The 11,350-nt window shown below is 51.4% G+C and overlaps 1 protein-coding gene across 1 annotated transcript; it reads left to right on the top strand.

Annotated features, from left to right (window-relative positions):
• Positions 1–9,121: 9,121 nt before the first annotated feature.
• Positions 9,122–10,932, top strand: LOC118832498 (rab GDP dissociation inhibitor beta-like). Its single transcript, XM_036739803.1, is given in 3 exon segments — positions 9,122–9,171; positions 9,274–9,701; positions 9,704–10,932. Coding segments are annotated over 3 exon segments (1,707 nt in total).
• Positions 10,933–11,350: the final 418 nt, after the last annotated feature.

Genomic DNA, 11,350 nt, shown 5'->3' with positions numbered 1-11,350 from the left:
CCCAGCAAGGATCCTGAGGTGGGCTTGGGGGACGACCTTGCCTAGCAAGGTGCCTGAGATGGGCTTAATGGGTTACTTGCCTAGCAAGAAGCCTGAGGATGCTGGGAGGGGGGGAGCTAACTTTGCCCAGCAGGGGTCGTGATGCACATTTGTGGATGACTTTGCTCAGCTGGGAGCCTGAAGAGGTGTGGTTGACTTTGCCAAGCAAGGGTCCTGAGGTGGGCTTAGGGGGGTGACTTTGCTCAGCAGGGAGCCTTTGATCATTAAGGTGGGACTTTTTTTTTAATTGTTTTCTCTTTTAGAATTGCTAAAGTAATCAATGCCTTTGGTTAAGCCTTACTTGGTGCAAAGGAGCAGGCCCACATCCTTTTGCTATGTAGATATTAAATCCCAGGCTCAGGCCCTTTTCCTGATTAGGTGTGAATTCTTTGAGCCCTGAAGGGAGTATAAAAGCTCAAAGGTTCTCATTGTGTCTGGGGCTCTCACCCACTGGAAGAGTGGGCCCTGACTCTGGGCCAGCCTTTTGTTCAGAGTTCCCCTGCTTGTCAATCCAGATATTGATGCTTTCCTGGTAACTGTGAATTATGATTTGGTCTGTTTATATTGTATATGTTTGTAATTTGTATTTGCTCCAAAGTTCTTTGGGCTGGCTTAAAGCAGATCAAAAGAACCTGTGCTGGCCACTCTTGTTGCTTGTCTTGTTCAGGGTCTCCCACCCCACAACAGCTTCTAACCAAACTGTTGTTACAGAGGGTTTGGGAGGCTAATTTTGCCCATCAGCAGTCCTGAGTGGAGTTTAGGGGGGTGACTTTGCCTAGCACTGAGCCTGAGTGGGGTGTGGACTAACTTTGTCCAGAAAGGGGCCTGAGGCGGGGCTTGCAGGATGACTTTGCGCAGCAGGGAGCCTGAGGGGAGTTTGGGAGGATAACTTTCCCAAGCAGGACACCTGAGATGGGCTGAGGGGAGTGACTTTGTCCAGTAGGGTGTGTGAGGGGTGTTTGGGGGCTCTTTGCCCAACAGGGGTCCTCCGGAGGGATTGCCAGAGGACATTGCCCAGCAGGGAGTCTGAGAGTAGAGTGGGCTGACTTTGCCTAGCAGGGTTCCTGGGGTGGAATTAGGGGGGTGATTTGCCCAGCAGGTACCCTGAGGGGGCATAGGTTACTTGTGCCTAACAGGGGGCATGAGGATTGTGTGGGATCACTTTGCCTAGAAGATGTCCTGAGGTGCGCTTGGGGGAGTGAGTTTGCCCAGCAGGGAGCCACAGGGTGGGTTTAGGGAACTAACTATGCCCAGCAAGGGGCCTGAAGATGTGTTGGCTTAACATTGCCCCGCAGGGGGCATGAGTGTCTATGTGGAAACTTTGCCCCACAGGGGTCCTGAGGGGGGATTGGGGGATGATATTGCCTAGCAAGTTGCTTGAGGTGGGCTTAATGGGTGATTTTGTCTAGCAGGAAGCCTGAGGATGCTGTGGGGGGATCTAACTTTGCCCACCAAGTGTCCTGAGGCAGGTTTGGGGATGACTTTTCTCAGCAGGGAGCCTGACAGGGTGTATTGATCATTAAGGTGGGACTTTTTTGTTTTTACTATTTTCTCTTTTAGAAATGCTAAAGCAAATAATGCCTTTCTTCAGCCTTACAAGGTGCAAAGAGGCAGGCCCACACCCTTTTGCTACCTAGATGCTAAACCCCAGGCTCAGACCCTTTTGATGATTAGGTGTGAATTCCTTGAGCCCTGAAGGGAGTTTAAAAGCTCAAAGGTTCACATTCTGTCTGGGGCTGTCTCCCACTGGAAGAGTGGGGCATGGCTCTGGACCGGCCTTTGTTAAGAGTCCCCCTGCTTGTCAACCTAGGTGTTGATGCTTTCCTGGTAACTGTGAATTATGATTTGGCCTGTTTATATTGTGTATGTTTGTAATTGTATTTGCTCTGAAATTCTGTGGGCTGGCTTTTCCTCCTGAACTACGTGAATGATATTTGTATGTTGAATTAAAGTAAGATTGTTAAGCCCTTAATGTTATTTTCCTTAGTAAGGCAGATCAAAAGAACCTGTGCTGGCCACTCTTGTTGCTTGTCTTGTTGGGTCTCCCACCCCACAATAGCTGCTGGCCGAATTGTTGTTACAGGGGGTTTGGGTGGCTAGCTTTGCCCATCAGCAGACCTGAGGGGGGTTTAAGGGGGTGATTGCCCAGCAGGGGGACTGAGAAGGTGTTTGAGAGGGTAACTTTCCCTTGCAGGGGTTCTGAGGTGGGCTTCTTGGGTGACTTTGCCCAGCAGGGAGCCTGAGGGTAGTTTGGGAGGATAACTTTCTCAAGCAGGGCTCCTGAGGTGGGCTGAGGGGTTGTTGGCTAACTTTGCCCGGCACAGGGTCTGAGGGCCTATAGCCTAACTTTGCCCAGCAAGGTGCCTGAGATGGCTTGGAGAATGACTTTGCCCAGCAGGCACCTAAGGCTGGTTGTGGGCTAACTTTGCCCAGCAGGGATCCTGAGATGGGCTTGGGGGATGACTTTGGTGAGCAGGGAGCCTGAGGGTAGCTTAGGGGAGTCATTTTGTCCAGCAGGGAGCCTGAGGGGGGTTTGGGGGCTAACTTTGCCCAGCAGGGGGCCTGAGACAGGCCTGGTGGATGACTTTGTCCAGCAGGGAGCCTGAGGATGCTGTGGCCTAACTGCCTAGCAGGGGTCCTGAGGTGAGCTTAGGCTGGGTGACTTTGCTCAGCAGGGAGTCGGAGGGGATTGTAGGATAACTTTGCTCATCGTGGTCCTGAGGTGGGCATAGGGGGTGACTTTGCCCAGCAGGGAGCCTGAGGGGGATGTGGGCTAACTTTGCCCAAGAGGAATCTTGAGGTGGGCTGAGGGGGTGTGCCTTTGCTCAGCAGGGAGCCTGAGTTGGGTGTGGGCTAATTTGCCTAGCAGGTGGCCAGAGCAGGGCTTGATGGATGACTTTGCCCACCAGGGAACCTGAGGTGTATGTGAGCAAACTTTACCCAGCAGGGGTCTTCAGGTGGGCTTAGGGGGGTGTCTTTGCCCAACAGGGAGCCTGGGGGCTGTGGGCTAACTTTCCCTAGCAGGGTTCCTGAGGTGGGCTTATGGGGGTTACTGTCCCCAGCAGGGACCCTGAGGGGGCATAGGTCACTTGTGCCTAACAGGGGACCTGAGGGTTGTATGGGCTCACTTTGCCTAGCAGGGGCCTTGGGAAAGTGAGTTTGCCCAGCAGGGAGCGTAAGAGGGGTTTGGGGAGGCTAACTTTCCCTTGCAGGGCCCTGAGGTGGGCTTAGGGGGGTTATTTTGCCCAGATGAGTTATATTGAGGTGTTGGCTAACTTTGCCTATCATGGGGCCTGGGGCGGGGGGGGGGGGGCATATGAGAGTGACTTTGCCCAGCATGGAGCCTGAGGGAGGTATGGCATAATTTTGCCTAGCAGGGGTCCTGAGGTTGGCTTAGGGGGTGCCTTTGGCCAGCTTGGAGCCTGAGAGGGGTTTGGCAGCCTAACTTTCCCCTGTAGGTGTCCTGAGGTGGGCTTAGGGGGCTAAATTTGCCAGGCTAAGTTTCTGAGGGTGTGTTGGCTAACTTTGCCAGGCAGGGGTCCTGAAAGGTATGTGGGACAACTTTGCCCTGCAAGGGGGCTGATCGAGGTGTAGTTGGGTAACTTTGACCAGTGGGGTCCTTGAGGTGGGCTTGGGGGGGTGACTTTGGCCAGCAGGCATCTGAAAGGAGTTTGGTAGGCTACCTTTCCCCTTCAGGGGTCCTGAGGTAGGCTGAGAGGGCTGAATTTGCTAGGCTTGGTTTCTGAGTGTGTGTTGGCTAACTTTGTAGGGCTGGGGTCCTGAGGGGGGTGTGGGGCAAGTTTGCCCTGCAAAGGTCCTGAGCAGGGTGTAGGGAGGTACGTTTGGCCAGCAGGGGTCCTGAGGTGGGCTTAGGGGTGTGACTTTGCCCAGGAGGGGACCTGAAGGGGTGTTAGCTAACATTGCCTGGCAGGGTGTTTGAGGTGGCTGTGGGCTAACTTAGCCCATCAAGGGGTCTGAGACGGGCATGGGAGATGACTTTGACCAGTAGGTGCCTAAGGAGGGTGTGGGTTAACTTTGCCCAGAAGGGGTCCTGAGGTGAGTTTAGGGGTGTGACTTTGTCCAGGAGGGAGGCTGAGGGAGGTGTGGGATGCTAACTTTACCCAGCAGGGGCCCAGAAGGGGTATTGGCTAACATTGCCTGTAGGAGGTTTGACTGGGGTGTGAGCTAACTTTGCCCAGCAAGGGCCCTGAGAGTGGATTAGGGGAGTGACTTTGCCCAGAAGGGAGCCTTAATGGGGAGTGGAGGGGCTAACTTTGCCCAACAGGGAGCTTGAGGGGGTGTGGGCTAAATTCTCTTAGCAGGGGGTCTGAGCAGTGCTTGGGGGGGGGGGGGACTTTGCCTAGCAGGTTGCCAGAGAAAGGTGTCTGCTAACTTTGCCCAGCAGGAGTCCTGAGGTGGCAATGGGGGGGTGACTCTGCCCAGCAGGTAGCCTGAGGGGAGTTTGGGGGGCTAACTTTCCCCAGAAGGGGTCCTGAGGTGGGCTTAGGGGGTTGACTTAGCCCAGCAGGGTGCCTCACTCCTCACCTGTGTCTTATCTTTCCCTTTTTTGATCCTCCTTAATGCTAGTGCCTTCCTCATGCAGATTATCTCCAGTTCACCCTGTTCATACATAGTTATTTGGCTGTGGTCTCCCCTTTTGGACTCTAAGCTCCCTGGGGGCAGGGACACTTTTTGCCTTTCTTTTTGTCCTCAGGACACGTAGCACAGAGCCTGGCACTTTTGTTTGTTCAATTGTGTCTGACTCTTCTTGACCCCATGGACCACAGCATGCCATTGGTGTCCATGGGTTTTTCTTGGCAAAGATACTGGGGTGCTTTGCCATTTCCTTCTCCAGTGGATTAAGTGACCAAATAAAATTATTATTGACTTGAAAGACATCTTTTTATTTTACTTCAAACCTAGGGACCATGGCAGTTTTCATGTCTGGGACTGAGTGGTTACTGGTAACATTGAAATGCTGGAGAACAGAACTAGCTGTCTCTATACTTTTTCTGTAAAAACCCTGCTCCTGTGGTCCTATTTCACTTCTTTTTAATTTTATTTAATATTTTTAGTTTTCAGCATTGATTTTCACAAGAGTTTGAATTACAAATTTTCTCCCCATTTCTACCCTCCCCCCCACTCCAAGATGGCATATATTCTGATCGCCCCATTCCCTAGTCAGTCCTGCCTTCTGTCACCCCACTCCCCCTCATCCCCCTTTCCCTTACTTTCTTGTAGGGCAAGATAGATTTCTATGCCCCATTGCCTGTATATCTTATTTCCTAGTTGCATGCAAAAACTTTTTTTTGAACATCTGCTTTTAAAACTTTGAGTTCCAAATTCTCTCCCCTCTTCCCTCCCCACCCACCCTCGCTAAGAAGGCAAGTAATTCAACATAGGCCACATGTGCATCATTATGTAAAACCTTTCCACAATACTCATGTTGTGAAAGACTAACTATATTTTGCTTCTTCCTTTCCTATCCCACTTTGTTCAATTTTCTCCCTTGACCCTGTCCCTTTCTGAAAATGTTTGCTTTTCATTACCTCCTACACCTATCTACCGTCCCATCTATCGTCCCCCCTTTCTCATCCCCTTCCCCCTACTTTCGTGTGGGGTAAGATACCCAATTGCATGTGTATGTTATTCCCTCCTAGGTCAAATCCGATGAAATCAAGATTCACTCATTCTCCCTCACCTGCCCACTCTTCCCTTCCTACAGAACTGCTTTTTCTTGGCACTTTTATGCAAGATAATTTACCCCATTCTATCTTTCCTTTTCTCCCTGTCTCAATATATTCCTCTCTCATCCCTTCATTTGATTTGATTCTTTAGATATCATCCCTTCATATTCAACTCACCCTGTGCCCACTGTGTGTGTATATATATATGTGTATATATATACATACATATATGTATATATATATACACACATATATATTCCCTTCAGCTACCCTAATATTGAGGTCTCATGAATTACACACATCATCTTTCCATGTAGGAATGTAAACAAAACAGTTCATCTTTAGTAAGTCCCTTATGATTTCTCTTTCTTGTTTACCTTTTCATGCTTCTCTTGATTCTTGTCTTTGAAAGTCAAATTTTCTATTCAGCTCTGGTCTTTTTACTGAGAAAGCTTGAAAATCCTCTATTTTATTGAAAATCCACATTTTGCCTTGGAGCATGATACTCAGTTTTGCTGGGTAGGGGATTCTTGGTTTTAATCCTAGCTCTGTTGACCTCTGGAATATCATATTCCAAGCCCTTCAATCCCTTAATGTAGAAGCTGCTAGATCTTGTATTACCCTGATTGTGTTTCCACAATACTCAAATTGTTTCTTTCTGGCTGCTTTCAGTATTTTCTCCTTGATCTGAGAGCTCTGGTTTTGGCAACAATGTTCCTAGGAGTTTTCTTTTTGGGATCTTTTTCAGGAGGCAATTGGTGGATTCTTTCAATTTCTATTTTACCCTGTGGCTCTAGAATATCAGGGCAGTTCTCCTTGATAATTTCTTGAAAGATGGTATCTAGGCTCTTTTTTTTTGATCATGGCTTTCAGGTAGTCCCATAATTTTTTAAATTATCTCTCCTGGATCTATTTTCCAAGTCAGTAGTTTTCCACTGAGACATCTCACATTGTCTTCCATTTTTTTCATTCTTTTGGTTATGTTTTATAATATCTTGATTTCTCCTAAAGTCACTAGCTTCCACTTGCTCCATTTTAATTTTTAAGGTAGTATTTTCTTCAGTGTTCTTTTGGACCTCCTTTTCCATTTGGCTAATTCTGCCTTTCAAAGCATTCTTCTCCCCATTGACTTTTTGGAGCATTTTTGCCACTTGAGTTAGTCTATTTTTTAAGGTGTTATTTTCTTCAGTATGGTTTTTGGGTCTCCTTTAGCCAGTCATTGACTTATTTTTCATGGTTTTCTCGTATCACTCTCATTTCTCTTCCCAATTTTTCCTCTACTTCTCTTACTTGCTTTTCCAAATCCCTTTTGAGCTCTTGCATGGCCTGAGACCCGTTCATGTTTTTCTTGGAGGCTTTTGAGGTAGGCTCTTTGACTTTGTTGACTTCTGGCTGTATGTTTTGGTCTTCTTTGTCACCAAAGAAAGATTCCAAAGTCTGAGTCTGAATTCGAGTCCATTTTCGCTGCCTGGCCATGTTCCCAGCCAACTGCTTGACCTTTGAGCTTTTTGTTGGGGTATGACTGCTTGTAGAGAACTGCTTTGTGTCCCAAGTTTGAGGGGCTGTGTTGTTGTTTTCAGAGCTTTTTCTAGAATGCAAGCTCTGCCACACCAGCACTCCTCCTCCCCCAAGAATTGCCAACCTGGACTGGACTCAGATCTAAGCAGACTCTGCCCTCCGGCTCAGATTTACCACTTAATTCCTCCCACCATGTGGGGCTGGGGCCGGAAGCAACTGCAGCTGCAGTTCTGTAGCTGCACCACCTCCCCTGCCCCTGGGGCGGTGGCCAAAGCAACAACTCCTTTCACTCTGTCCCCCTGGTTTTTTCCCCACTAACCTTCTCTGTTGTCTTTGGTGTTTGTGGGTTGAGAAATCTGGTAACTGCCACAGCTCACTGATTCAGGGCGGTAGGGCCTTTTCCACCTGGCTCTGGTCTGCTTGATGCGGGCTCAGCCCATGCTGGCCTCTGCTCCGCTCCCAGGTCCGAGGTATAGACCTTACCCAGAGACCATCCAGGCTGTCCTAGGCTGGAGCCCTGCTTACCTCTGCTATTTCGTGGATTCTGCAGTTCTAGAATTTCTTCAGATTCATTTTTATAGGTGTTTAGAGGGTCATGGGGGAGAGCTTTAGGCCAATCCCTGCTTTCCAGCTACCCTCTTGGCTCCACCCCCCCCCCCCCATTTCACTTCTTAATGTTGCTCAATTTGGGTGGGGGGTTGAGGGGAGCACTTGAGACCTGTAATTTCAACATTCAGGGAACTCCAGGTGTGAAATCTGCCTTCAGTAGGGCAGATGAACAACTGCCTACACTTTATAGCCTTGTCAGGTGAGTTGTCTGGAGCATGTAAAGGACTGGGACAGGATCACACAGCCAATATATATCAGAGGCTGGTTTTGAAACCAGGTCGTCCCCATGCCAGCACTCCCTCCACTAAGTCAGGCTGCTTCTCAACTATTTTAATAAAGAATTCTAGTTTTATTTATTTCAGGGGGTAGGGGCTAGAGGGTAAGAAAGTGTCCAAAAGTTCAGGTTTCCAGATATTTGGCTGGTCTGTCTGTTTTTAGCCTTTGGCCCTCAGGTGATTGACCTGCTGGCAGCTTCCCTAAGTGCAGGCTAAGCACCTGAGCAGAAGCAGTCTCCTCAGCTCTCAGCCTGAGAAAGGGGATGGAAACTTAGAAGGGGTGGATGCTGCCCTCCAACCAAGTGGGGCAGTGTGGTGCAGGGAGGAGACTGTTTAATCAATCAGAAACATTTATTAAACTTCCCCTCTGTGCCTTAACGCAGTGGTTACAGGCCATAGCAACTGGGAAGCTTCCCTTGGCAACAGATATCCTCCTCCCCCATTGGCCTTGCCCAGGAGTACTGCATAATGCCAAGCATTGTGACGGGCCCTAGCAACCAGGGTGGGGCCTTGGCAACCAGGGGCTTTATATGCCGAGGCAGGGCCCCCCTCTCTCCATTCGGTTTCTCCCTCTGACATGAGCACCACCTATGCCAGCCAGCTCTCCCTCGGTAGCCGGCTCTGAGATCGCGGCAGCGAAGCTTCACTCACCGAGACCACTTCAGCCTCACCTCTGCTTGTGTCTCCATTCGTTCCATTCTCGTCACTTCCACCTCTGGGTCTGGCTCTGACCCTGGTTCCATATTTCTCACTTCCACCTCTGGGTCTGGCTCTGACCCTGGTTCCATATTTTTTACTTCCACCTCTGGCTCTGGCTCTGGCCCTGGCTCCATATTTTTGCCTTCCACCTCTGGCTCTGGCTCTGGCCCTGGCTCCATTTCTTTCTCTCCCACCGGCTTCTGTTCCACCTCTGGCTCTTGTTCCACCGGCTTCTCTTCCACCTCCGGCTGTGGCTCCACCAGTTTCTCTCCCACCTCCCCCTCCATCGTCACCATGGCTTCCTCAATTTTCTCTTCAATCTTCACCTCGATCTCCGCCCTAGTGTTCGCCTGCGTCTTAACCACCCTCTTCCCCTCCCAGCTTCCCCTCCTTCTCCTCCTCCTCTTTGTCTTCCTGCTCCTGTTGCTCCTCTCCCTGCCTGCCAGCGCCCGCTCTCCTTCCGTCCTGGGCAGCCGCTGCGTCTCCTCCACCACCAACTCGTCGTCCCAGTCCGCCGCCTCCTCCTCCTCCTCCTCCTGCTGCTCCTTGCTGTTGCCATGCTCGTCCTCCTCCTCGTCGTCGTCCTTGGACACTGTCGCCTCTCCTCCCCTTCCTCGGCACTCCAGGCCTCCTCCCCTTCCTCGTGGCATTCCTCGCCCTCCTCATGTTCCTCATTGCCCTCGCCGTACCGCTCCCGCTCCTGCTCCTCCCCGCCTGCCACCAACTGCTCGTCACCACCATCGGGTCCAGGCACCTGCTGCTGCTCCTGGTCATGTTCCTCTTCCCCACCCTCACCGCCGCAGCACCCTGAATAAAGACTATGACGTCATCATCCTTGGCACGGGCCTGAAGGAGTGCGTGCTGGGCAGCCTCCTGGCCTCGCTGGGAAGAAGGTGCTCCACGTGGACCGCAGCGCCCGGCACGGCGGGGAGAGCGCCTCGCTGAGCCCGCTGGACATCGCCTACCGCTACTTCGACGTGCCCGGCTCGCCTCCTGCCACCATGGGCTGCGGGCACGCCTGGAAGCTGGACCTGCTGCCCAAGTTCTTGATGGCCGGCGGGCAGCTGATGAAGATCCTGACCCGCCTGGACGCGCTGCGCTTCCTGGACCTGCGCGTGGTGGACGCCAGCTTCCTGTACAAGAGCGGCAGGATTCACAAAGTGCCCGCGACGGAGAGCGAGGCCCTGACCTCCGGGCTGATGGGCCTCTTCGAGAAGCGCCGCTTCCGCAAGTTCTTTCTGTACGCCCTGAACTTCGACCAGCAGGACCCCCGCACACACGAGGGCGTGGATCCCCTGAAGACCACCGTTAGAGATCTCTTTGGGATTTTTGACTTCGGTCACGATGTCAGGGCGTTTGCTGGACACGTCCTGGCCTTGAGTCGTACCAACAGTTATCTGGACCACCCCTGCCTCGAGACCCTGGCAAAGATCCAGCTCTACGCCTTGTCCCTGGCCAAGAACGGAAGGAGCCCCTACCTCTACCCCCGCTGCGGAATCGGAGAGCTGGCGCAGGCCTTCGGCCGCCTGACCGCCAGCCGAGGGGGTGTTTTCTTAATGAACACACCGGTGGACGACATACTGGTCAGGGACGGCCGGGTGGTGGGCATCAGGTCCAAGAGCCAGATCACCGGGTGCAGCCAGCTGATTTGCGATCCCAGCTACGCGCCGGGCCTCGTGCGCCGGGTCGGCCAGGTCATCAGAGCCATCTGCATCCTTGGGCACCCCGTGAGAAACACCGACGGGGCCGGCTCGGGACTCGTCATCATCCCCTGCACCCAGACAAACCGCAGATCGGACATCTATGTCTTCCTGGCTTCATCCATGCACGACGTGGCCCCGCAGGGCAAATACATCGCCATTGTGAGCACAGCCGTGGAGAGTACAGATCCCGAAAGAGAAATCCAACCAGCTCTGGAGCTCCTGGAGCCCATCGAGCAAAAATTCTTTTTCCTGAGTGACCTCCACATGCCCAATGAGCCGGGGACTAAGAGCCAGATCTTTGTGACGACCAGCTACGATGCTACCGCCAACTTTGAGAGTGCCTGCCATGACATCAAGGAGATCTATAGGAAGGTGACGGGATCGAAACTGAATCTGGACTAAAACACTCTAGACCATCTTATGGGGGAGAACATCACAAACGTGCTACATTCGAATGTAGGAGAAATTTGGATACCTGAGAAATAAAACAACTCCCCCTGGGAAACATCCTGGAAATGTGTGGTCTCCAATGCTTTTTTTCTTATATTTCAAGAGTTGGAGTGAACAATACTATCCTCCAACTCCCCATCTCCCCAACCCCCAGTCCCTTAGAAGGGATGCCTAGTGCCAATCCTGCCCCAAAGTCTGTGAAATCTCTTTCACAACTTGTTGAATTCTGACCTACAGTAAAAGAGAAACTTATGTTCTATCCATTTATGTAGTAGGTAAAGATTTCTAAGACTTGCAGTATGGAAGACTGCATGTTCAAATTCCTCTCCTCAAACATGTCAGCCTCTCAGCCTTCCAGTTCCTCATGTGT

This window comes from Trichosurus vulpecula, chromosome X (genome assembly GCF_011100635.1).
Source record: "Trichosurus vulpecula isolate mTriVul1 chromosome X, mTriVul1.pri, whole genome shotgun sequence".
Taxonomy (NCBI): domain Eukaryota; kingdom Metazoa; phylum Chordata; class Mammalia; order Diprotodontia; family Phalangeridae; genus Trichosurus; species Trichosurus vulpecula.
Note: the sequence above shows the minus strand (reverse complement) of the source record. Positions and strands in the feature narration are given on the sequence as shown.